This window comes from Chlamydotis macqueenii, chromosome 2 (genome assembly GCF_036417535.1).
Source record: "Chlamydotis macqueenii isolate bChlMac1 chromosome 2, bChlMac1.mat, whole genome shotgun sequence".
Taxonomy (NCBI): domain Eukaryota; kingdom Metazoa; phylum Chordata; class Aves; order Otidiformes; family Otididae; genus Chlamydotis; species Chlamydotis macqueenii.
In genome coordinates this window covers 95,014,287-95,041,924 of record NC_141557.1, presented here as the reverse complement: position 1 = coordinate 95,041,924, position 27,638 = coordinate 95,014,287, and the positions used below count along the sequence as shown (strand labels likewise).

General features: G+C 40.7%; 1 protein-coding gene across 1 annotated transcript; it reads right to left on the bottom strand.

The window, feature by feature from the left end:
* Nucleotides 1–144: 144 nt before the first annotated feature.
* On the bottom strand, nt 145–27,638 carry LOC104478293 (sodium-dependent neutral amino acid transporter B(0)AT3). Its single transcript, XM_086742087.1, has 13 exons — nt 27,482–27,638; nt 18,273–18,413; nt 16,612–16,749; nt 12,748–12,929; nt 12,238–12,348; nt 7,220–7,332; nt 6,685–6,813; nt 5,911–6,067; nt 5,213–5,417; nt 3,446–3,605; nt 2,737–2,829; nt 1,475–1,637; nt 145–354 (listed from the first exon to the last, which is right to left on the bottom strand). The coding sequence occupies exons 1-13, from the start codon at nt 27,636–27,638 to the stop codon at nt 145–147; spliced, it is 1,959 nt and encodes a 652-aa protein (XP_086598213.1).

Sequence of the window (27,638 nt, the reverse complement as noted above, 5' to 3'; positions counted from 1 at the left end):
CTGTTTATACAGTGCTAATGACTGGCTGTAAGCATATCAACTGCATTAACTGGGTTGCTTGGATGCTACCATACTGCAGCTAATCCTGTCTAACAAACAAAGCTGTCTTGTTTTTACTTACAGACAGATAACAGTGGATATTTCTTATTTTGGATGAGAAAAGTTGCTATTAGCCCCCTGACATGAAAACACTTCTGGTGGTACAAAGCTTGAGTCCTTGTTTCTGTGCATTCGTTTGATCAGGTGGAAGAGTGCTACCAGCGGTACAAACACACAAGGAAGGACGGCTAACAGCACACAGATGGCCAGTACCCAAGGTGGATAAACCTTCTTCTCTTTCATAGGGAAGTCTTCCTATGGAGATAAAAAAGCAAGCAAAAGAAAGAATTGGTAGGTACACTTAAATTTTACTATGATTTCCATTTGCATTTTCATGCTGTTATAGTAAGGTCAGCAAAAGTTTTACTCTTGCTCTACAATAGCATTGAGTGGCCACGCCCCTTGTGTACCCTTCTCTTGGGTCTGAAGATGGCTGTAAATGTTTTTCAGTTTCAAAGATTTATAGCTGGAAGTGTGACACATTCCTAGGGATGCAGAGGTTGCCTCAAAAGTTATCAAACTTTCACCACCTTTTTGGTGAAAGCAGTTGTTCTTAGTCAGTGCTCAAAGCTTACCCAGTTTCAGCAATTACTGAGCACACTCTTTGCCAAATAGAGAAGATTTATGTGAGAGATTTTGAGGGAATTATGATAATGCAATTGCTGCAAGTCTGTGGCTATGAGTTTTATCTTGGGATGATAGATACTTAATGACGTTTGGAGGAGACACTGCTGCTGTGTAATCCTCATGCAGTTTAAGACCAGAATCAGTCTTCAAACCCCACTACACAGGGTGTATTTCAGAGAGATCCAAGAAACTGCACCTGATGTGAGACAGTGACATCCAGATCAAATGTTCTCAGCATCAACGTGTCTTCGGTGCTGAATTAACCAACACTCTTCTCAAACCACTGCCTCCCTCCCTGTCTACCTGTCAAAAGTACACATTCATACACTCATCAGGGCCCCAGTGATATCTGTAGTTTTCACGAAGAAATGTTTTTATCCCTTGCATGTGTTACTCAACTCTAAAGCTGTGCTCATGCATTTGTGCTCATGCACCTCTGAAGCCCTTGTAGCTATGGAGTGTCTGTGAGACATTTTACTTCAACAGTTCTTTGCATTGCACACATGCGTAAGAAGTACAGAGCACGGAGAATGTGGGACTCCTCAAGAAGAGGCTTTGCTAACAGAAAAGCATTTTAATATGTGTAACCTCTGTGCCTACTGGAGCCTTCTCATTGTGAACATTGCATCCCTTCAGGCTACGTTATGTAGGTAAGCAGTAGATGGCAATGATTTTAAAGGATCTGGTAAGGGAGAAAAATATACAACTCTTGTTTTGTTAGAAGTTTTGAAAGTATTTGGGAACATACATATTTAGGGTTCCAGGCTGCATAGCTTGACGGCTTCTGTATCTGAAGAGTGACAAAGGCCACGAAGACAATTAGCAGGAGCAGAGGGCTAATAAACCTCCATGTGATCTGCCAGTAGAGATTGGGTTTTCGTCCAGTCATCCATTTCACGTCTTTACTGAACCTTTTAAGAGGAGGCATTTTTATGATGATGTCAGATCTAAGTGGTAACAGTTTCACTTTTTCCATATTTTTCTATAAGTTTTAAACATATGGTGCAGCTCCCTAAATCTTTTCTATTCCATATTGTTCTTTAATAACTTACTGTAGACTTAAGTAAATAATAATATCAACCTACCAGGGATGAATGATCAGTTTGCATTGTCAGTTTACATTACTTGAGCACCTAGTCTAAGGTTTCTAAGCACAAATAAGCAATGAAAATATTACAGCAGTTCTGTAGCACTATTAGAACATTTTAAGAAAGACAAAATTGCTAAGGGAACAAACACAGCTTGTTAGGAAGAAGTCCTAATTAACCAGCACCAAATGAATCAAATCAGATCAGGGACAAAATTACTGCAACCTGAGCCAGCTTCCTCTGCAGTCAGTAGCGGCAGTCGTTTGAACATGGAGCTGATCTTTTACATAGACCTCTTACAATTTTGTAGAGTGAATGGCCAGTAGGTATCTGGTTCTGGGTTTGCTAGTTACACGATAACATATATCTGTCAAGTTGGAAAGAGTTTTGTAATCTGGAATAGGAATTATGATTTTGTGTGTGTGTTCAAACACCACCTTTGTCTTCAATTCTGTTAATCTGACTGAAGATATTAGAAGTTCTCCTGAGAACTAGGAAGAAATAATTTGATTATGCTTGTATCCCATGGTGACAAAGAGGAAAAAGTATATGTGTGCTAGCAGAATACCGAAAATAGAGATGCTGTGGAATCCAGAGTCTGTTGTAGCGCATGAAACCAGACTTTATTGCTACTTCTGCATCATGGAAGATTGAAGCTAGCTGTATGGGCAGCAAGAGGGATGTGTGAAACTGTTTATGATTATGTAGCCTGGGAGTTGTCACCATTTAACATGGGAAATGCCCCAAGGATCTTAACGGTGAATCTAAAAATTTAATGCGGGGGCTTTAGCTGTAGTTGAGGAAGATTTTTTTTTTCTCCAGTTTCTTATTTTCAAAAGCATAGCCTATGGTAAGATTTAAGTTGGAATGATACTGAAACAATTTGATATGCAAAAGCACTGGCCAAACATGAGTTCATCACCTATACAGTATACAAACTGGTCCAGAAAAAATCAGGACCTTCATGATCCCAGTGCCAGAGTAAGAATTGGAAAGGTGAAGTCCCAACATGCAACTGAGTAAATTATAGAGGGAAAAGATTAATCTTTATTGAGAATTGGGGAAATTTCTGAACTAGAAGTGCTCTGGATAGAGAAGGCAGCTTTATTCTAAATCAAAATGAGAGAAGGTTTCTAGCATTTACAATTACAAAGGATGTAGGAAAGCTTTTAAACTAAAGAGTGAATTTAGTTAGTGTCCATGACTGCAGAGATTCTCAGCATGCAGGTTGAGCCTTTTAACATGGGGGAGATACTGCATGTTGCTTACTATGAAGTTTGAGGGGAAAAAATAATTATAAACAGAAAATACAGGAATATACAAAAGAAAAGGGCAGTAAGAGGAGGATATTTGAAAGACAGTGTAACTCCTCTTGGCAAAAGAACTACAATGGCTGTTGACTTTCTACCTTTAAACCTAGGGTCCTCCCTTTCATAAGTGCTATGCAGAGATTATCCTTCCTGTTCTACAAAGACAGGAGACTTGAAGCAAAGAATGATAACTACATTCACAGAACTGGTAAGAGCTACAGAAATAAGTTAAAATTTTATACCTGTATGTAACATACATGTATTGAGAGGAAAATGCATTTGTCTCCTATAAGAAGAAAAATCAATCTATTTGCAACATACCTTTTAATTTTATAGACATAGGCAACCCCAATCACTTCGAAGAAAGCAATGACTAGAAGGGGTAATGAGCCTGCGTAGCTGTCAAAAATGTCAATCCAGTAACTCCCCGAACCCAACGTGAAACACAGAGCAATGAGGAAGCAAATGAGACATATTATGCCTGAAGAAAAAAAGGTATTTTTGTTACTGGAGTACTGAACCGAACTCGGTAAGTGTATTTTTGTTCTAAATTATTTTTGCTCTTGTTCCAGTGATTTTTACTCTCTCCTCCTCTACAGAGCTACAACAAGCTGGTTTTACCTTAGGGGAGCTGATCTCTCTTCCCAAACTCAGTTTTCCCCTGTGTGTTGGCCAAGAGGCACCATTCTGTTGCAGGAGGAATGCACTTGTGTGACTCAGAGCATCCTTCAGTTGTTAGTACTTCCAGCAGATGGCTTGGGCTGAGCTATGTTATCACCCTAGGTTAATTTTGACTGATGTAGTGAGTTTCAGGTGCCCTCATTTCATAGGCTCAAAGCACAAGCAGCTGGCACCTGAGAAGTGTAAGGGCTCCCTGGATTTCTGCCCCCCATTTCCTCAAAGGGCCCAGAACTACAAATGTCGCTTATGTCCTGGAGTGTATGGTTTAGGTTTCACCACACTTCTGTACAATCAGCTCCCGTTTAGCCAAGGTATTTGGGGTAATTGAGAAAAAAAAAGTAGGAAGGAGGCAAAGTGTTTCTGGATGCAGACATGGGCTGCAAATCAATTTGTATGTCCTTGTGCTGTGTTACTAATTGCTTCTGACTCTGAGATGGCCTTTAGTTCAATGCTGTGTAAAATCGGTTCCAGACTTTTTTTTTTTTTTAAAAAGCTCACAATTGGAAAAGCAATTTCTAAATAATATAATTACCTCATCACATTGTAAGTAAATTTGTTTCTACATAAAAAGTTGTAAAATGAAAAGGATATAACTTAGATGCCACACTAAGACTCTAAAAACAGCATGACAGCAATATTCCTCATAAAAATTTAAAAGGGCACATTGCAGAAGTGTTAACCCATTACTTCAAACTGCCAGAAATTTTTCTAGACCAATTTTTCTAGACAAATTTCACAACAGAATCTCTTAAACTCTCACTAAGTTTGGTTCTTGAGGAGCAGGTTTGGTTCAGTAACCGCCTCTGGTTGAAAATATCCCAATTTTGGTGCATGAACAGGAGGTGCACTCATTCATCATTTTCCAGGTGGTAATTTTCTACTCTGATGTGTTCACAGTAAATGTGGAATAATCTGTAGCTGTATAAACCTGAATGAAATAAGGGTGAATGACCTATCTTACAGTTGTGACAATGTGGTAAGTTCATGCGCAGGTGGTTATGGCAGAACAGCTGATGTCACTGGTTGCCTTAAAACAACTTGCTTAGGTGTCCAAGGCTTACGTGAAGACATGGCTCTTCCTGATGTCTACAACAGATCAGAGTGAACTTGACTTCAGGAATAGCAATTTAACAAGCTTTCTCAGACTGAAACAGCTCTTGCAAGCTAAGAAAAAAAACTGGCAAGGGCAATATAATACTGTCATCTGAGAGCTTCTGCCATAACTGCTACCTCATCTATGTGCTTATCTTCTGCTAACACAATCCACTGCCCTTACGAATCCACGTTGAGATAGCTAAGTTAATATTACAAATTCTTGATCCCTCTGTGGTATTTATTAAGCAGTTGATAATTTGTGCATTTATAAAGAAGCCACCTTCTTTGAACAAAGCAAAGCAAATACCTTACCAGATAATAGCTCTTTGGGTATTGATTTAGATATAATTCGAAGCTCTAGAAGAGGAGTGAAAACTCCCTCGATGTTCCCAAACATCGAAGAAAGGCCCAAGCTGAACAACATTATGAAAAACAGGATGGCCCAGGCCTGGGCACCTGGCATGAGAATGATGGCTTGAGTGAAAACAATGAAAGCCAAGCCAGTTCCCGATACACTCTGCAGAATACACAGACAGATAAAAATACACATTATAATGGCTTAAATGTAGTTTATCGGGCATATAGAATGATAACAGGCTTTTATCCATAATAGATTTCTTTTTAATAGTTTAATTGCCAAATATGGATTTAGGAAACTCCCATTCAGCATCCTTTTTCTCTAATCTTTCAGCTAGATGCGTTTCTTCTCTTGTGCTTATTTCTTTAAACCAAAGTAGAACTGAATCTGGTATCTGTGGTAGGTTCCAGGTAGGAACACCTTTGAAGACTAGTTTCATGATAATAATGTGGAATTTTGCATGCTGTGCCAGACAGCTTTGAGTTCAGACTGTCCTACAGCACTGCTAATATTTGATATTCTGAATAATTGTTTTGTTTTGTGATTACATAGTATGCAAAAGTAAAGTACAAGTACCTATAAGAAAAAGGAAGATACCAGCACTTCTATGGTTTTTGTTTAAGAATTGCTTTGTTGAAAGCAATTATGGTACCTGATCAAGAAATTCTTGAAGGTCACAGCTTTTCAGTTTGAGTCCAGCAATTTTTTTTGGATGTGATGAATTGAGGAACCTAATCCAGGCCGTATAGTTCTGTCGCATGATGCTTTCTTCCGGAAGATCAAATTCGTTGATAATACTGATAATGTTCCTGCCAGAGAAGCCAAAATATCATTCATTTAAATGCTGGCAGATGATGTGGCTGGAAATGCTATGCCATGTATTCAGATGTTAATAGGAGGTTGTGTTTACTTTTTGTGCTCTAATTTACAATATAAAGAAAAATACTAAATGAGGACATATATCAAATACTTGGGAGAAAATATTCAGACTATTTAATGTCTTCTCTTTCAGATACAAAGTCGGAGTACATTATGCAAATACAGTCTCTAAAGCATTTCTGTTCTTATTTTATCAGCTTTTCAGACCATTTCCATCACTTGTGTTTAATAACTTAGTAAATGTGGTGGAATAGGAAAAGGTGTTGTTTTTTTAACTACTTCTAATGCTAGTCTGAGACTGAGATGTGATTCTTGACGCACTACTTGCAATGGATGTTTTATAATTTGTCTTGCTTCTTACAAATGCTACTCCTGATCATTCTTACCTCAGTGCCATCATGCTTTCTATTTTTATATTAGACTTCTCCATACAGATGCTTTTCCTTTTTATTGAAAATAAATTCTCTAAATGCATGTTTTCCAAGTAACACATTATCTATTTAGATGTTGAGACCACAGTATAACACTGAAAACGCAAGTTTCTCACCTGTCCAAGCAGTCCCAGTAGCCTGTGGTTGCTTTAAACCCCAAAACAGAAAAGACTGGGATGGAAGCATAGAGGGATGTCACGCTGTTCACAATTGCTACCGTCACAGCATCCTTTTCACAGTCATTTCTAGAAATAAGAATTCAAACAAGCAAAGTAGCTTAAAAAAATTGCAGAATTTATCCTCCCCATGGTATGGAAAAAAGTTACTTGATTGTTTTTAGCCTACTATACAACTTGTTAGTCTACATTGAATGTCTGTGCTGAGCCTGAGAAACTAATTGTTATAAGTGGTAAGATAAAAGATCTCTAAAACTTACCTGGCATTCTCACATGTATTTCTGCAACCATTTTTATTTTTTTTAGATTTTTTTTTCCCCTCTTCCTGTTAGAAAATCTATTTGGCCTTTTAGAAAGAGAGCAGCTCTTAAGATCCTTTAGAAATATCCCAAGGAAAGACTTCTGAAATTTTTAGAAAATTGCACAAAATGAAGCAAGAATTTAACCAACTTGTAAGGATTGTACTTCTACTTACTTTGGTGGATTGTAGCTTGAGAACGCAATAAGCCCTCCAAAAGACAAAGAGAGAGAGAAGAAAATCTGGGTAGCTGCATCAAGCCACACACGAGGATTTTTCAAAGTGCTCAGCTGAAATAATTGGAATAAATGCGTATATTAGGCTTGAATTAAAATTTATTCTTCTCTCCCAGTTCTCATAGCTGATCTCTTATTTCACTTCTGAAATTGTGAGTTGCACTGCCATCTAAATACACTGAAAATGGAAATTAGTGCAAAATACATCAGTAAAGCAGATGTTTCTGAAGACATAATTTGGTCACTTTAAATATGTGTGGTGATTATAGAATCTGTTTTATTGCACACCTCTTCTGACTGATGATAAAAATGTATTTCTAAATGGTAGGCATTAGGCACAAAATAGGGATAGTACATTACATTTTTCTTCAATTTATTTCTTTTTTTTGTTAATTCACATACTGGGTAACTTACAGTTGAAGAATATTAATAAGCAAATACTAACCCTTCATTGTTTTAAGACACAAAGTGTTTCCATAGCTTTCCAAATTAGTTTAAAAAATATTTTAAAAAGACTAAAAGCCCAAGCAGACAAGAAGAGGATATTTGTTAAAAAGAGCATCTTAGGTTCAAAGTACTGTGAAAACAGCAATAAAAAGTTAAAGGGCAAAATAGGAAAAATAAGGAAAAAGGAGAAATTGGCAGAGTGAGATTTGAATTTTGATGTAAGGGTGATATGATAGAGGAAGCTAAATTTAAAAAGTCAATGATTGTTGGATTACAGAGAATAATATGTAATTTTAAATAGCTATAGTAAGAAGAAATCTTACTATTAGAGTCAGTCTAAAAGAAGAAGATAAAACGTATCACAAAATGTGTCTACGTGCCTGTGCTATTGATCCCAGTACATGACTAGGATCATTCCTACAAATGAGCATTTGTAGGAGAGGTACATGTGCCAAAAGACTCTTAATAGCATCTGGGGTTTCTCTGAAGCTGGCCTTGACTTGAAGAGTGAGAATAATGGCTTCACCTCAGTGTGAATGGATGCAGATGGTTCCTCCACAAGTATGCCAGTGCTTTGACCACAGCAGAACTGGTACAATGCTTGGTGCAGCATAGCATAGCAAGCAGATATGTGTAACAATTACTGACTGAAACGCTTCAGTTTTGGCAAACCTTTCTAGAGGTTTATTTTGGAAGATCATCACCAAACCCTCCAGTGCCAGAGTGCTCACTGGTAGGACCTCGTGCAGATGCAGAACTAGATTGCTGTTGCAGTGCAGAACCTCAGCATTCATGTTGCTATGTGGCCTTGACAGTTTGATTAAGTGTTGCCAAGTCAATTATCAGTGCTGATAGATGTGACTGTTACATATCTGGCTTTCTAACTGGGGACTTTGGCAGATGAATCTGGAGATAGTTTAGTTTGGTGCTAGGTGCAATGCATTTATTGACTCTAAAAGATACTAACGAACCCCCAAGCTTGAAGAAATAGCTGACAGGCAAGCATGCCATGGCAATGTCATTATCTGGTCATAAGCAAATAATTATGAATCCAAATCTTATCTTATATTTTAAGTAATATGTCATAGAGATTTCATAAGCATGCCTTGAGAAGAAAAAATGTGCTGAAGCTAGAAATATGCAGATGAAGACACACAATCAGAATGCTAATGAACTAATACAGGAGTGATGAGGAAGGGATGGTGAGATGTCTGGTTACTTCAGCACATGAAACACAGACAGAAACTTTCTTAAAATGGAATTTAACCGTACTGGGATGCCTATGATTTAACTTTGGTGTAAAAACAGCTCTTGCTTTTCTGATAAGCAAGTGGCCAACAAGTCATGCTGCACTTAAAGACAGCGGTTCATTAAGGTGATGCTTTTGTTCTTCTTAATACCAGAAACAGTATGGACAGACCAGGTACCCTGAAGGAGTTTTAAGTGTACTTTTGTAGTAATAAATCAGGTGTAAAACTGAACTCCAAATAGAGGAGAAAATCACAAATTGCCTCTGTAATAGAGGATCTAGTGCCTGTGCTGCCTTTTCTTTTCTTCTTTTGGCTTTTCTCGCTGCTCATTAAGTAGCTGCAGAGCTCTGAGCACAGGCATCAGTTGCCCAACCAAGTTCCTGGAATTGCTCATTACCAATGAACCCCCAAAATAGTCACAATCCCTGCACCTCTTTCAGATACGAAAGAGATGGGAGAACGAGGTGTTTGTGCTCCTGAACCAACACAGATGTCCACAGAAGCTGAAGCCTGTAAAGACCGTTGCTGATGCTTGATGGGATCCCTTTTCTGCTGCTTCTGATAGTATTTTTTTTTCCAAGAACCTTTCCAAAAATCTCTGTTCCAGCCTCTGTGTTGCTTCATCTTTGTACAACTTCTACTTTCCCTTGCTCAAGTGTTTGTGAGTATAACTTCAATGTCTTTTTTTTGTTTTCTTGTCAGCTTTTCTTTCCAGATGGCCAAGGATTTAGAGAGGGTGAGTAAATCGTCAGATTTCTCCATGTCTGAAATTCAATGAAAAGAAACACTCATCATCTGTTCTAGAATTTAAGGAGTGAAAGTGTGTCAGATGGCAGAAACCCGACTACGTATTTCTGTATGAAAATAAAACCATAGCCTGTCATATTTAAGATCCATATGCACGTAGTTATTATTTGTGAGATTTGTTAATGAGACCTAAAATACAAACTCGGAAAGTGAATGAACTTATACAATGATTGTTTGAAAATAAATAAATTATTTTGGGTGATAACGATGTGAAATTGGATAAGATGTGACTTTTAGCACTAGGTATTACTTTCTTACACAGCGTTTCAAAAACAGTGAGGTGTAACAGTTACCAGAGAGTGGATGTGGCAACTGTTACAGAGAAACTACAATTTCTGCTGCACTGCAAAGCTGGAAAAATGTTGGAAAAGATTTCCTCCACTTAGTGGAGAATGTCAAGAAGGTTGGGTTTTTTTTTCTTTTTAATTTTTTTTTAAGCACGGTGAAATAGGCAATAGGTGAGTTAACTCTTACTTTATTTTGCTAAAACTTTACAAGCTTCCTGCAAAAAGACAGGAAAATAAGAAGAAAACAGCAAACACTTAAGTAATATACTTTAGGGCTTTATAAGCTAATGTGGTCTGGGTAGGCCAGGTAAATCTTTGGGGAAAAAAAAACGAACAACCCCAACCCACAAGCCTACAACCCTCCTGTAACAAGAAAAAAACATGTATTTACTGACATCAGCGGTGGGAATAGTTCCTCATTAAAAAAAAAAAAAACCTAACAGAAAAGGCAATACTGGTACTGCAGTCGTGGGCAAGAGGAAGAAGACAGAAAGGAGATGTTGCAGTTGTACTCTTACTGTCTCTTTTAAGTCCTTGAAGTGCCAAAATTCTCCGTAACAGTTGGTATGTTAGTTTAACAAAGCAATCTCTCTGTCTTTCTATGCAACAGCAACACCTGTAGCGGGTATCACTTACCAGGCTGTTGTGTCAGTTTTTCCATGTTTGTAGATAAGAACATAGTTTCATCACCAAAACTATCTTCAGATGACTCTTCGAGGATGTCCCCAGGAACTTCTTCCTTAAATGGGCTAATCATTAACTGCAGGTTGATTGCAGTTTTCAGGTTTTCATTCTGACTTCTGGCGCCAGTCTACAAAACCATCTGGCTCTTCTGTTATGATGATCTGTTCCCTCTCAGCACTGCAATATCTCCAGGCTTTGTCGTACATAAATTGAATACATGTAAATCTAGTTTTTGCATTAAGTTCACTGTTCAAAGATTGGAAGTCCTGAAGATGTCTAATCTGTTCCAGAGACACCTGACAGCCAGGCTGACACCAAATGACAACTGGCCAAGCCCTGTTCTGGTTGTGTTGTCTAATCTGCTTTTTTTTCATTAAGACACTGCATCAAGCATTTATTGTCCTGTCTGGGCCCTACAAAAATGCAAGTGCATGTCCTGATCTGCTGTAAAGACCGGGGTTGTCCTTTCTGAGCTCTAACAGCATTCAGATGGATGCCCATGCCACTTGGCTTGCAGGGGGAGGGATGAAAGGGGTATGCCATCTGAGCTTTCTCTGGGTGTTGTCCCTTTTCAGGCTGGTGTGAGGTATGTAATGTTGTCTCTGGGCTTCTTAGCTTATGTTTTCCTTAATCCCTGTTTTGCTGTAGGGAGGGAAAGGGTAATCCCCAGTGCTTTTGTGATGGGAAGCCCCGCTGCATCTGCAGAGGCAAAGGATGCTTTGAGCCCATCTGTCAGTAGGGTCTGCTTTTCCTCCTCTACACTCACCATTTTACAGAGCTTTTTAGCACGAAGGCAGAGCTGTCAGCAGCCTAAGGTTGATAGCAACCAGTTGGTGGGACAATTTGACCTGTCCTTTGGGCAGGCCACTAAGGACAGTGTAAAGAGGGTGTTCTGAAATGACCAGCTTATGGAGGTATCTGGGACTCCTGGCCCCTTGAGAAGATGAGAAAAAATGAGAGAGGGGTATTCTCCGGTAAGCAGTTCCATCTTTTAGGGAAGGCTACAGGGCTGGTGGAGAAACAGGAGTAGGAGAAAATCACTTTCATCTTAAAAAAAAAAAAAACAAACAAACCACTTTGCAGTGTAATTCCTCTGTTGTTTTCCTTGTCAATTCTTAAAAGATTAGTTGTGTAGCATTGGCAGGAAAATCCCATCTTTATTATGTGTAAAATAGAGATGATCCTGTTTGTGAAGTGCATCAGTTTCACTTACACGTTCAACACCGAGGCATCCATAACATACTTTTACTAAATTTTCCAATATTGTCTGATATGCTTATTACTGAACTGTTAAATACTTTGCTGCTTCTTTTCTTGCTAAAGTATATTAAAACACTAAATCACTTCATCTCAGAAAAAAGAGCTTAGCAGAAGTCTTAGATAGTAGGGAGCTAGATCAGGAGTTCCTGGAAAATGAACATATAGCATGAAATCTGAGGGGGAGAAAAAAGAAAAATATTTCTGACTGTAGCAGTAATACTTACATTAGGAGTGAAGAGGTAAGCTAGACCTTCAGTGGCTCCTGGTAGAGTGAGTCCATGAATAAGGAATATAGTTAGGACCAGGTAAGGACATATTGCTGTTACGTAAATTGCCTGAAGAAAGACGAGGCAGACAGACAGTTACTGGCAGTAACATTAATAGATCCTATTTAAGTTATTATAACATATTATCATAATAATATTAGATAAAACAGCTGCAGATAAACGTTGCTAACTAAAAGAAGTAGAATGCGCTTTTGCAGAATGTATTTGTAACAAAATTATTCTTAAAACTCCGTGAGGGGAAACTGGTAACACAGAAGCATTGCAGTGGAACAGGAGAGCAGTGTCATTTTGATGATCTGTACTGCTGTTATCGCTTTGTTGGACATGGCGCACACGAAAATGGTGCTAGTGTGGTACATGGGGAAGGCTTTCCTTGGTGGTAAAACTCCATATCTGGAGAGCAAGACCCAAAGTGAGGGACGATGCGCTTCTCTGTCCTTTCCGTACCTTTCCTGTGGTTTCAATTCCTCGGATGGTGCAGAGATAGACAATTGCCCAGCAAGTTGCTAAGCACAGAATGAGCCACCACTGTAATGTGCCACTCTCAGTGACATCGGGTGTTATGTTCAAAGTTTTCCTGTACCAAAAATAGTTTACTGAAGTACTTTCATAACATTCTTCGTTAAGCCCTGGAAAAAAAATGTGGCAAGCATAAGAACAAATTTTAAAATTGGTAATATTTTTCCCACTCGCTGTTTAGTTAGGAAGCAGTACTTTATACTCACAGAGAATGGCAGGACGATCTCTTGTGGGCTGCCAAAACAAATACAGATGTGGACTGAACTGGCCTTTCTGCACTGTCTGTAATGTGCAGCAAGGCGAACTCTGTCACAGCAGGCTGAGACTGCAAGATTTATGTAAGACCTTCACCAGAACATCACCAGCATTTCTACAGGCGATAACTTTCTAAATAGAAAAGGTGTGATACTCCATGCAGGGTAAAATCTAATTGTAATTGCAGTGGAGATGATGAAATTTGTTAGCTGTATGTCTACAGGTTGTGGAGCCATAACAAAATTGAGGCACCTGAAGAAACATCTAAGCCCAAGATCCCCTGGCTATGTCATGGCCCTGTAGTGGCTCAAGACCCAGACATCAGCCTCTTTGGTTCACGTTGCCAGGACGGGCACCTGCGCCTGGGGGAGCGGGCACTTCCCAGCCAGGCACTGCACATGGAGAAGAGGAAACCAGGAACACGATGTACACCATGACCCATGCTCACTCTTCTGCCTACAGGCAACCTAAACGCCTGAAAAGGAGGTTGACAGAGAATCTTCAGGAAACCCACTGGCCTACTCTCTTTAGCTGGAAACTTGAGTTCCCTGGGTACTGCATCCCCGTAGCCAGGAGGACCAGCATGTAACAAGACTGATGGAGCCCTTTCTCCTTTCCCTGCCTGGTGAGACCTGAAAACATCCCCTCCTTTGCTAGGAGAGCATGCTAATTTTCTTGCATTGTCTCCTGCTGAAGCCGCTGTTTTGCACACAATCCCACTCAAGTTTAGCATAACTTTCTTTCCCCTCCTTCCCCGATTTCAAGTCTCCTTAGCTTTGGCTGTCAGCTCCTGCTCGGATTACCCAATGCACTGAGTGAAGTAGCTCACACAGGACAGTTTGCCGCTCTCCTGCCACGAACAGCTGATAGCTCAGGCTGGAGAAAGGATGGCTCGTTCTGCTTGCACAGAAGGGTAGGTCAGTCACCCTGTCGTGACTCTACAAGGGAAAGAGCGTGTCTGCAGGCAGGAGAATGATAAAATGCTGCATTTCAGCAACATCCTGCATTTACTGGTAGTAAGTTTGGCTGGATGAGGTAAGTGACTGCAGGAAACCTCCCCTTATTCTCCTGTTTAAACTCCAGAGCTGGGTATGATGATATATTTTGGGAAGGGTATCTGAGGTACCTGTATCCTGAGGGTGAGGAAACAGCTCCTCCCTCCATTTTGAATTTTTTGCTGTTGTATGAAATGCCAGCCTGTTCAACCAAGCTTTCAGACTGGCCCATTTCTCCCTTTTCTTGTGACCTTTCACTCCCTTCTGAAACAGCCACCATTCACAACAAAACTCTGAAAACAAACAAATCAACAACGTGGCAATTAAGCGGCTGAGCAGAGCTCAGGGATCCTCTGAGTTCCTTGCCCCATGGCTGCGATGGGGAAGAATGCTGTGATGCTGAAGCATGCTGGTTGGCAGCCAGCTCCATGATCTTGGCAGTGAATTGAATTTGATTCACTTTTTGCCCTGATAAATTATTTTTCTTTTAGGGAGTTGCTTGTTTTGCAGGAGGTGTTGATTCGAATATTTTCAAATAGAGGGGGGAAGCAAAGTGTTTCGCTCTTCCATCCTCGCCTCGCAGCCCTCCAGCTGCTGGAAGAGACGGTGGCTGTGGGTCCTTCTGCTGTGGTTGGGAGAAAGGACTGACTGAGGAGTCCAGCTCTGGGAGAGGTTTGTCAAGTCCTGCATCGGTGGTGGGAGAGCTCTCCCCTGCCACCTGACCCTGGAGTGCAGAACCATCAGCGCTAGCTGGGTTAAAGAGAACAGGAAAACCTCTTCACAGAGCAAAAGAAAACCTGACAAAGGACATGATAAAATTGTTATTTATTATCTGAAAAATGTAATATTGGTAATTCAACATTTTACTCTACTTATTCTGTAAAATAGAACCATCACAGGACTGCCAAGTAGAAAAAATGGACTGGAAAATGCAGTTTACATTAGAAATAATCTACAAATGATAAATTTTTAATTCAACAGGTGCAGCAAATCCCAGAGGAGACAGCGGAGAAGATTCCTAGTTTGTAAGTTTTGAAATAGTACAGAAATTCTAGCAGAAAAAGAGTTAGGGTGCCTGCCTTGGAAAAGCAAGAGAAGTGACCTGAATATGTAGTGGCAAAATCTTGACCTCAACTCTGGGCTAAATTCTGGGAAAGCTGGCGTAGCTGGCAAAAGGCTGATGAAAAGGGGGAGTCATGATTGTGGCCATTACGGCTTTATGAAAGTTTTCAAATAAAACTTGCTCTGGTGAGACAGCAAGGTGGAGAATGAAGTAACGTGCAGGTATGTGATGTACTGACTTAGCCAAGTGACTTTCCAGTGACAAATTTACACTTGGAAGTGTGGTTGCCACTGAAATGTCATTACACTTGAAGCTGATGATCCTCTTTCAGTGTATGAGGACACTCGTGTACTCAGACTGGCTGATGTCCTTGTGTGCCTGAACATACACTGACTAGCGCAATCCCACTGTTAAATAATCTGTGGATTGTAGCAGGGTGTGTGAATAATCCTTGGGAATAACAAAGGTCTCCAAAAGAAAGTTGACTTCTGCTATGTTTTGTCTTTTTTCTTAGCCTTTTAACTTGGATTATGTTTCTTGTTCTGTCCTGGAACTTGTCATCTGTCCTGCTCTGAATGAAAGAGAAAGCTGAAAAATAATTTTAAAGAACTGAGAGCAGTCTTCCTTATCCTGCTAAGGTATGCTGACTGTCTTTGGTCCTACTAAAGATTTTGTAATGGGTAGCATATATTGGGTCTGAGCCTCAAAGATTCCTTCTTTAAGTAATTTATCTGCTACCTCAAAAGTCTTTTGCTTATTTAGTTGCTCCTTTTCTTTTTCTTTTTCTTTCTTTTGAACACTGTTATTTTGTTTCCCCTTTTGTAATCAAGCAAAGGACTTGTGGACTTTCTGGCTTTTGTTGTTCCCATGAGGATGATGATTTGAGTAGGCTGCCATCACTCTCCTAGCTTTTTCCCAGCAAAACAACCAGGTCTTGTGCACAACTTGGGGCCAGATCAAGTGTCACTTCTCTTCTCAGGGTTTTCTTGGTTAGCTGCTGTAGGAAGCTGTCATGTCAGATGTGTAAAATTAGTCTCAGCAATCTACAGGCAGAAACAAAAGTTCTCCAGTAGGGTTGTGTTTCCTGCTCTGGCACCTAAGCTGATCTTTCTTAGCACATCATGTCAAATGAGCTGAAAGGTTTCAATAAAAGCTTGTTATGAGCCATAACCCATTTATCTCCACCTAATGAAAACTCGAGTCTCATTTAAATGAGTTACTGAAAGATGTAGTCATAAATTCTTAATTATGTTAACAGTCTCACATGCCTTGATATGTAGTTTACGATAAGCCATGTGTGTCTTGATAAAGGGCTATTTTTCCATAGTCAGAAAGCAGAGGATGCACTTTCAAACTGGTACTTATATCATAGTGCAAGCATGAAAAATAAACAAAACTTCCCTTTTCCCCCTGCTAGCCCCCAGCCTCTGATGTTTGTGATCTTCTTTTGCTAGCAGTGACGCTTGAGGTGATAGTTACCTGTTTTGTTTTCATTTAGAGGACAAATGCTCCACGGAAGAGGTTCTTGGAAGGAGTTTATGAAATACCACATCACCCAGGTTAAAACAGTGTTGTAATATAAGCTCACCAGAACCGATACCATCCATGAAGCAACTCCTGCAGAAAGCACAAGATCTCAGCTTAGAAAAGCTTTGGAAAAAATGATTGGTCACAGTACTTGCTCTTAGAAGCTCACATTTCCTACTTTTTAAAGATTTTATGTTCCCCCCCAGCCCAAGATTTTCACATGAAGATGGGCATTTGTGTCCTCAGTAGCCGAACACTGGTGTGCAGTACCCCAGCTCACCAGCCCTGCTCCAAGAAGGCTGATACTCTCAACTTACGTAGAAGATGAGGGTTGAAATACTTGTTCTAGTACATTACATTGTTTTCTACAGCATGGGACAACTTCAGTAGCAGAGACAAAAAGAGACTGGAGTTTCACAGCATGCTATAGCTGCATGAGGGCACTCTTTTGTCCCAAATCATGAACGTATGCCCTAAACTGGTTTTGCTCCTACAATAAGGAAGGAGTAGCAACACCACGGATTCTGCTTGCTTGCATTTTTGCAAAGGGAGGATGGACATGCCTAATTGTAGTAGAGGCACCACCCTGCTGCCTGGTATTTCTTCCTGGTTGCCCTCTGGTCCTTAGATAACTCCTCTTACCCACCCCTTCTCCTCCCACACACCCCCACAGGCACGGCTGTCCCTGCCAATCTCATTTTCAGGCACCTGCTCAAAGCAAGCCATGATGCAGCAGAGCTGGCTGGAGCATCCGAAGGTTTCTCCTTGTCCCTGCGGGCAGGATGGTGCTGTCATAGAACCGATGGTTCAGCCCTCTTAACAGTGGCTGCTCCTATTCACTTTTTGCAGTCTATGCGCACGGGACACAAGATATGTTTTTTTCAGTGTATATTAAATTAAATAGAAAAAAAATTGTCAGTACAGGACTGCATACCAGTCTGATGGACACTGCTGTGTGGATTGTCCCTCGTGCCCAGCCATGTTAATAATGTCCCTTCAGTAGCCCCACTGTTCACCCTTCTTGTAGAGAGGAGCTTTCCCAGGTGCTTTAGGTTCTTTAGGAGGTGCCAGGCTCCCATTCCTGATTTCTTGCCTTTCTGTTTCCCCTCCAGGCCGTGGAGGGACTGTGAGGGAGGAGCAAGAAGCACTGAGGACAGGCAGCTCTTGTGTAAGCTCCGAGATATTGTAGGAATGGGACAGTGTTGGCTAGCAGAGCTTGGAATTGTTACGCTTCGCAGAACAGAGGTTATGAGGTGTGTGTTTAAGGCGCCCATCTCCCTAGAGTAACACCTGATGGGAGCGATATAGAATTATACAATCAGGTTCAGGTTGGAAGGGATCTTTAGAGGTCATCTAGTCCAATCCCCCTGCAAGGAGGAGGGACATCTCCAACCACATCAGGTTGCTCAGAGCCCCGTCCAACCTGGCCTTGAATGTTTCCAGAGATGGAGCATCTACCACTTCTCTGGGCAACCTGCTCCAGTTTTCCACTACCCTCACTGTAAAAATTTTATTTTTATATCTTAACAAGCATCAGGCACAGGTCTGTAGGAAGTGAGTGCTGGGCGGGACCTCAGCTGCAGTTCCTTGAGCCGAGACCCTAAGAGGCGTACCGACTCCTCCAAGGTAAGGTGAGATGGTGTTCCAGGCACCGATGCTGCCTTTCCTCAGGCACTGTCCTAGGGCCAGTTCAAGATGCAACAGTGGGATTCCTTCGAAGACAAGAGCGATGAAGTATGGGATCAGGAATGCCCCTGAAAACACAGTTAAGTGCAATTGAACCACATTATTATCTACATCTCACTGAAATCACTCTTTAATAATTTGTCTGCTTTATGACCCTAACAGCGTCCTTGTAGGATGTATTGAGAGAGGGAGCATTGTTAGGGATACCTGCCAAATAAGATCTGCTACTGGTAATTTTGTTTGTGAAAATGTAGGAGGAAGGACTGGGATGCTTAGTGCTACAGGATGCTTCCCCCCAGGCACTGCCGCAGTCCGTTATAAACAGCCTCACTATTTCCTCTGTTTCCTTTTCTTTTAAGCATCTTCTTTTCTCCCCCTGCTCATAAAGCACAAGGGTTTGCCTGTCTCCTATACTGTCTGCTTCCCCTTCAGTGCATCACCTCATTTCCCTCCATAGAGCTCTAAGACGTGTGCTCCTTTGTCCTCCCTTGGTAAAGTAGAATTTTGTGCTGGAAACCATCAAGAGACCGGGTTACTTTATTGCATGAAGTTCTGCTCAGAGCACAGAGCCTCTGGCCAGCGAAAAAACTGAAAGCAAGACTGAAGTTGTTCTGTGAGATGTGGGAGCAATGACAGCTGATTTCCTCATGATTTGTATCCTCTGCATCTTCCTTGTTTTTCTCACAGCGGCTCCCTTGGATCAGAGGCAGTTCATGATGTTTGGTGCCTGCGGGCATGCATCAGTCCTGCCTGCTGCCTGGCTGGTTCCTGCAAAACGGTGTGCAATGCCTCATCTGCCCCCGCCTTCCCTCAGAAGGGATATGGGTTTGGGTCTCCCTCCTTTGTGCAGAAACTGATTTTCATGAGATCAGGAGAAGTTTCATCAGTATGTTTAAAAGTACCTGCCCAAATGTCCAATTAAATTAAAATAGTCTAATAGACTGAAGTTTACTGCCATGCCTGACAACCACTGGGATCATGAAGCCTCTTTTCTCTGGGGAAACAAAGACAGAAGTCCTGCCTCAGCTCCCTCTCAGTCCTCCTCATACCGACTCTGTGCTCCTCGTTGCTTTGTGGATAAGCCTGTCCCTTGTTGTTCCATTTCAACTTTGCCTCCAGATTTTATACCTGAGTCTGCCCAGCTCTGCTCTGCTCTTCCAGCTCTGGAAGCCTTCTCCGCTCCTTTCAGGCTGGCAGGGAGAGCAGCTCCGCCATCACCATCTGAGAGAGCAGAGCGGAGCAGCTCAGCTCACTCTCTTCTGTCTTTGGGAGGTGGGAGAAACACACAAGGATTTCTGGTCTCTTCCTGGAACAGCTCCCGTGTTTTGCAATCACTGATTATTTAGAAAGGCTGAGCAGATAAATCGAATCACTTGGGCCAGGTATTGCAATAGCTTTGCTACGTATTGCTAAGTGCTGCAATAGCTACCTACAGCACCCAGAGGCGGTGTGTTCATTAATAGTTTAGCCCTTTATCAACAAATACATAGGAAGAAAATTAGGGAAAACTCTGCTCAGTGAAGGACTGTTCTTAGTTTTCCAAAGGTGGAAAAAAATGTCTTTACTTATGATCTGCTTTCTTAAGATGTTTTTAACAGCTAAGAAACAGATTTGAAAAAAGAGTCCCACAGTTAATTCTGAGCACGTTAAATCCTCAGTTTGGATCCTCGGTATCCCTGTTCCGTAGTCCCCTTGCTTTGGAGTAAGCTCTGAAGTGGCTGTTACAAATCCCCACTAAGAGAGATTTACAGAGGGAGTTAAGGACCACCAGAATTTGTTTATTTTTAAGTGTTTTACCATCTGATGAAATCTGACCTGGAGCTACCTACCGAAGCTCCCATGTAAATACTAAGGAATTTGCAGGTCCCTTCTGCAAGAATTCAGTAACCTCTCCCCATGCTCAGTCCTGCACTCTCCTTCAAACCTGCTGCAATGTCCTCTTCCACAGTACACCTGAGGGCTCCCACCCAGTCCTCCTGACCCCCTGACGCCCTGGGCTGGCTCCTGGGAAGAGCAAAACATTCACCTGGAGTGACCAGAGCACCGTGGTGCAGAGCACTCTGCTTCTTTGCCTGGCTGCCTGGCCAGACACCAGCTCCAGGTGGCAGCTGTTTCGCTGCGATCCATGCGATGCTGAGCCCTGACTAGCAGAGCGTGCCGTAAGGGACCGACCTGTCTCCCATATCGTATCTCCCTGGAAATAACTGTAATAATTAGTGCAAACTGCCCTCTGTTATCTCTTTCCCCTTTTCTGTTTGCTAGTTGAACCGTTGACAGCAGAGCACGTTTAGATATTCTGCTGATAAAAGTCTGTTTACTTTGTGCTGCTTTGTACGTATCTCCAGTCGTATTTACAGCACGGCAAAACACAGCGTCACACTTGGAAACAAAATACTGGTTTTCCATGAGAACAATATAAAAAAATATGCAATCTGCAAATATGAAAATAGGGCAGAAGATTGGACTAAGAAGAAATAGTTAACAGAGTGTATCTTTCTTGAATCTAATTCAAATAAATGGCTTGTAATGTAGAAAGATATTTTCGGTTAATTCCTTTGCTTTACAGTATTTTAAGGTAAAGAGGAAATAGTCAGGAAAAGGATAGACAGTCTGCTCAAGCACTTGAAGCTCAATCTTTTCCACAATAAAATCCTCTACCCTTAGGATAAAAAAAAAGGATACCAGAAAGATATGAGATACCTAATGGTGAGTAGGAAACCTCTAGCACTATATAGTCAAGGGCTTTGTTTAAAACAAAAGGTTTTGGGTGTGCCTGAAGGCAGAATTTAAATATATATAAAAAAAATACCATGAGAAATCTAACAGTGGAAAAGGCAAGAAGAAAATCCAAAAATCAGCATGAAGCTGCGTGCTGGTACCTAACGCAAAGCACGTATCACAAAACAGAGCATTCAAACACGAGCGCAGCAAAACCCTATCAGTGCACATGTGATGTGTAGCATGGGTAAAGCAGAAACTCGGTAGGTTTGGCTCTGTAAGGCATGGGTAAAGGAAAGCTTAGCAGAAACAATAATGAAATGCTAGGAAGAAAATTATACTACATCTGACTATTCTAGGTATATTTATATGTATTTCATATCTGGATGTTCTAGATCTGTATGCTCCTCAGTGAGAGGGAAAATAAACAATGTAAGAAGCAAGCCCAGGGGGAAAACCTCTAAACCCAGTAGTTTAGCTTCAGTAACTTATTTTTTAATCTTAAAAAATTAACAAGGAAAGTCATAGTGATCAAGCATTTGTCAGTACCTTAAAAGCCTGAAGAAATGCCCATAAGCATCAAAAGTATCACCAGGGCACAACTTAGTTGCATCCCTGAGACAAGACCTGGGAAAATTTTCATCTATACCATTCCTTCTGTCAAAAAGACTCCCAGGATGCATAAAACATCCACCCTGACAGTAGATGCATGCTCTAAAAAAAGGCCAAGGAAAAGAAACCCACAACAGTCAAAATCTACCAAAGTTAAAAATTATTTTGGAAGGACATTCTGCACAAGGACAATTCACAGCCAAGGAACAATCCCTGTCACATGGGAAGGCACAGAAAGCCTGAAAGAGCTTTGTCAAATGAGGTTATCATCAAGTAGGAATATTGCCCATATTGATAAGTTGGGTGCATTCATAGTAGAGTCCCAAGTGACAAGGAGTACCAGCGTGCAGCATGATCAGTATTGTTGCTAACTGAGAAGAACCATTGGAGTGGTATGTATTACTGCTATTATTACTGCTATTATTACTGCTAATATTAGTATTACTGCTTTATAGTCATGGCAGTAAAAAAAAAATACCTGGTGCACTCTAGATGTAATGAGGCTTGACCACTTGAACGCAATCTACAGGCAAATCAGGTCAGAAAAGTAACTGCTCGACCATATTCAACCCTCTGCCAGTAAAATGACACTTGAAGGGCACAGTATTTGTGGTGTCACCTACGCACAGCAATCTGGAAGAAAAGCATGAACTACTAGGTAGCCTGTTGGGAGTTGCTGATGCACCAAAGGGCAGAATGACCAGGAGGCTAATGAAGGAGCGCAGTCTAAAGCTGAATCATGGCAACCAACAAAGCAGAGCAAAACAGCCAAATTGTTTTTGTCATATCTTAGAAAGAGAGAGCAATAGATCTGACTAGTGGAAATGTGAAGCAGTTGAAAGTATCAACCAGGCAACCTCCTAATCAAGAGGTTCCAAGACCAGCAGAAATTGTTGAGCCTCATGGTAAGTGGTGAAGAAAACCCAACAGCTTTGCTTGATGTTGGGGTACCAATGAAGACTTTCTAAGTGGTAGAGAAATACTTAGAGGTACTGATCCACGTGTGCAATATTGCATCTTGTCAGTGCCTGCTGATCAACTAGCAGAAGTAGGGCAAGTAACTTAAAATGATGATCTGAAGACACAACAGCATTTGAAAGGCCAGAATATGAATAATGAATTTCCTTCCGATCAGAGATTTAGGAATGGAAAAAATAATTACAATGAAGACTGAAGTGACCTGGAAAGTGGCAAAATAGTAATTTGCATAGGAAAAGCATCGGTAGAGTCTGAAAAAATCTGAAAGCACATCTCAGTGTGATAGAATGCAACAAGCATTCAGAGATCCACTTCACCAATTCTGTTGGTACATAGGAGAAATGGTGATAGGTGCATTTTTCCAAAAGACTGAGAACTTAATGGCAAGATACCTGTGATAATTTGCGTTTTACCTACAGGCAATTGCAATAGTTGGTAACTTACTTGTTCAGATACAGAGAAAAAGCTATTAGCTATTGAAAGGGGGTAATCAGACCTGTCCCCTTTCCTCCATGGAGTTCAGCTAAGCATCGTAGTAGCCAACACAGCAACAAATCACATCAAGGTATCAAGTAGGAAAAAAAGCAGCAACTTAATCATATTCACCTCTCTTTCTGGAAAACAATACTTCATGATCTTTATTATGTCTTCTGCACATGCCTTAACCCAGATGAAAAGTATGAGCTACTATAAATGCCATATTTGTGCAGTGTATTTGTGATGGCACTGGTTTTGACTTACAGGCCACATTGCACATCTTACAGACTCTGAAACTCTGCAAGGAATTGAGTTTCCTGTGTAAATTACTATATCTCCTTGAGCAACAGTAAAGGAGCTAAAGTCATGTCCAGAAAATGAAGGGGGCAAAAGCCATTTCAAACAAAGATGGGTAACTTATAAAATAACCTTGGTGAACTTCCCTATGAAATACTCATGGCTGAAGGATGCCAATGAGCAGCTTCCACGTGCAAGCGTGCACCAACCTGAGCTGTGAAGGGCAAGAAAATACAACAAGTTATGAAAGAATCAACCCCAAATGCCACAGGTTTTCACTGAGGACTTGAGCAGGATGTGGTAACAATCCAGAAAATGAAGTTTGTAACTTGTTGTAACACAATTCATTGTTCTATCAGAGTGAACTGTTCTGCTCTTCCCAATATACATTTTTTTTTTACAGTATCTTCCAGGCATAGTTGTTTTTCCTCTCAGATTTTATTTTCCTTCTGAGAACACAGTGAGTCAGGCAACTGCATTTCATAGCAAGTTGTAGTTCAAATTCTAGGAAAAGGTCAGGTAGGCCACGAGTTATGAAAGTCTGTAAATAGTTGCTCCAGAAAGTAAACAGTTCTCTCCTTTTAGCATGACTTTAGTGTTTATGTGTATCTATTTTCCTAGAAAGAAACTATATTTGTATTTAAGATATTTTTCACACATTCTGTAGGCTCAGGCGCTGTGCACATTTTTAATATCCATTGGTTAGGCTAGCATATATGTACTAGCTATAATCAAAAGTACAACACTGCAGTAAGTTCCAGCTAGAGCTGGGTTTTGTTTGGTTTTTTTTAGTATAATCAGATGACTGTATGTGTACATATATAGCTATATTACTTGTTTGAGTGTTGGTTTTAAGTGACAAGCTATATACTGGGCCATTTAGAGACTTATTTTCAATCTCAGTTTCCTGGGAACCTCTGTGTTTGTCTCCACTTACTGTGGCAAACAGCCTTCATATCCATTAGCCATGAAAAGTAAATAACTAACTTAACTCAGGCAATAAATCCAAATAATCAGTAACGGCAGTGGGTGATAAATGTCAGCAAAACTGATATTATATTAGATCCGAGTTACTGAGTAACACTAATGTGCGGTGAATAAGGTCCAGAGGTCCGATGAGAACAGCTGACATGAGACAAATATACAGGCACTTATTTTTATCTCTTGTGTTTTAAAAGAGCTAGAAATTGGGAAAATTACATTGCCTAATGCCTAAACATTTGGATATCACCTGAACCAGTTGTGAAACTGTGGTCTGTACCCCTAAAGCCATTAGAGCACATCTATGCCACTTCCATACCAGGCTTTGCTGAACTTGTGGCTGTCACTGCAGGCACGGAGCCACTGCACCTCTCAGGGCTCCCCGTTAGCAACGATGCTGCTGGTCTGTCCTGTGTTCACATCTTCAGGTGCGCACAAGCAGGAGTTACGTTCCAGTACCCCTGAAAATCTATTCGGCTTTTGCATTTGAGTTGTTTGCTTTCAAAAATGCAACCCCAAGTCGTATCAGCAGAATTAGCAGAAGAAAAATGCAACCGCATTATACACTGGCGTAAATCTAACAGCTCTGTCTTCTTGGTAGTCTTCTGACTCACTCAAACTCTTCCAGCACCAGTTTTCTGGGATAAATTATTCACAAACTCCACAGCACTTCGTTGCCGAGTCCATCCTGCTGTTGAGCTCCCTGAGCCTTTTTTTTTTAAATCCGGTGACCAAACATTGGCCGTACATCCATACATTGACCTTTATCCACCACTGCCTTGTGCCACTGTTTGTAGTGATGCCAGGTAGCTATATGCTGTTACTGATTCTGCCAGCTATTTTATACCAGTTTTTCACTGGCAAAATTACTATTCATGCTGTGAAAGAATGACTTAACCTTTGCCCCTGCAGCATTTTCCTGTTCTTATTATCTTTAAACCTGCTCTGAACCATATCTTTTTTTTTGTCCCTAGCAGCTCCTGGGGGATATATCGGATGAAGGGGAAAGATCAAACCTCAGTAAGAGGTGGGATCTGAAGAGGTTAAAAAACGGCTAGACCCCTGCCTCCAGCACTGAGAAACAACCCTTGGTGCTTCATGAGAAAGTGTGAGAGCCTTTTTTACAGGCAGTAGAATAATGTTTCATCTTAATCTGCAATAGAGATTTGCACAAAACTCGGAAGCACAAAGTTCATGCAGCCTTATGCAGTTGGTGGCCCCAGAAGCAACTCTGTGATGAGGTGTGCAGAGGAGCTGCATCTTGCTATGGTCCCATCTGTTAGTTTCAAACCTTCCACTGAATGCTTTGTGTTAATTGTTCATTACATTATAAAAATATTACATTATTTTAGTTTTATTGTATTGTTTGCTGATACCAAATGCTTGTTCCCTTGCTCCAAGATAGAAAGGCCACCTGAGATGCTGTAGGGTATTTGTCTGACCTACAGCTTCTGCTCCAGAAGAACATCTTCCTTGCAGGCCCCATACCATTTCTGCTATGGGGATGTCTCTAAAGGTGTTTGTCATGTCTCATTAATGCATGTATCATTAACTGAACTGACAGGCTTTTCTCAGACCATGAGCAGACACAGAGAAACAACATGCTTGCACTTACAATTTTCTAACCACCCAGTTATGGCACTCATCTGAGAGAGTTTCACTGGGTTTCACATCTTGCAAATAAATAATAGAAAATTTTAAGTCTCCTGGGAGGAATCTAACCCCCTGCTTCTTTTTTTTTTCTTATGTGAATTTGTGTAATTGTATCTTCCAGCCATTACACCTTCACGGATAAAGAGCCCCTTGCCATCAAAATAATTTCCGTTTACTTGTTTATAGAGTATGATAAATATACTCTTTCATTTCCAATTTAATGAACTACATAGATTGGATTCTTAGGTCATTCCTTCTCCCAGAAATTTTCCAGACCTTGAATACTTCTGCGGGCTTTTCTGGATTTTGTCTAATTTTTCAAGTTGACTTTGAAAGGTGGACTTTCAGAAGTCAGAATTTCAGAAATTGTCTTAGTATCTGTAGCAATATCTCCACCTGCTTCCTAGCACTCTGCTTATATATGCCAAGATTCTTTTTATTCATACAATCTCCTATCTCTCATTTATTCAGCTACTTACCAGAGTCCGTAAAAAGCTTTCTAAAACACCTCTTTCCATTAAAGGCAGCATCCATTCTTGGTTCCTTGGTTGATTCAAGTATATGTAGTTCATAAAGTAATACAGATACCGTGGTAGAATAAGCTTGGATTTAATAATATTTTCTGTCATTTGATGGTTTCTCCAGCTTTGAATTTTCTGTTTCTCCAATTAATTGAAAGATAATGAATAATACTGGGCGGAAACAAGTTGCTGTCTCACTCTGCTTTAGACAGCTCACCATGGCAGATCTCAAAAGCTACAGTGAATGGTGAGTTATCAAATATTCTTTTCTGACCTATTTATATTTACTAAATTGGCTGCTCCTAGAACAATTCTTTATGGGAATGGTGCCCAGGGACAGGCTTGGGCATCTGTTTACACCACCTGGCAGGCTGCTGTGGGTGTTCTACTGAGCATTTTAAACATCCTCACAGACATCAAAAAGTGCAATTTAGTTTTGTGCAGGGGCAGTTCCAGACGGTGGGGTAGCTCCTAAGAGCATCAGAGGAGGGAGGAGAACGACTCGCTCACCTTCCCAAAGGAAAGTGCAGCGACCGTTTCTCTGGAGGCTGGTTCTCTCAGGCCTCCCCAGGACTTCTTGCTTTTCCTAAATTTAGGTAATGAGCTGAAGGTTCAGTTTCCTTCTCCCACTGGAACTGTAGCAGCAATGTAAGAACTTTAACATCGGTTTTGCTGTGGATTAGCATCAGTCTGGTCTTATTTCCTAAACAAATGCATAATTTAAAAATGAAATATACTTCTAGAGAAAAAGCTAATCTAATGGGTGCAAAACATTGACGAGAATTAGCTAAGAAAAAAAAAAGTGTTCCAAATATATAACTTCCATGCCCAGCATAAGTTAGTATAGTTACATTAGAATTGTATTTTAATATTTCAACAAAGTTTCTTTTCAGTCTTACCGCCTCCATGTATCTGACACAAGTATGGAAATCGCCACACGTTCCCCAGACCGACGGCAAATCCGATACAGCTTAAAATATACTGGAACTTATTGTCCCACTTGGGTCTGCCATCTTCTTTCGGGATTTCAGATGGAACTGATAAATCTTTTGACAT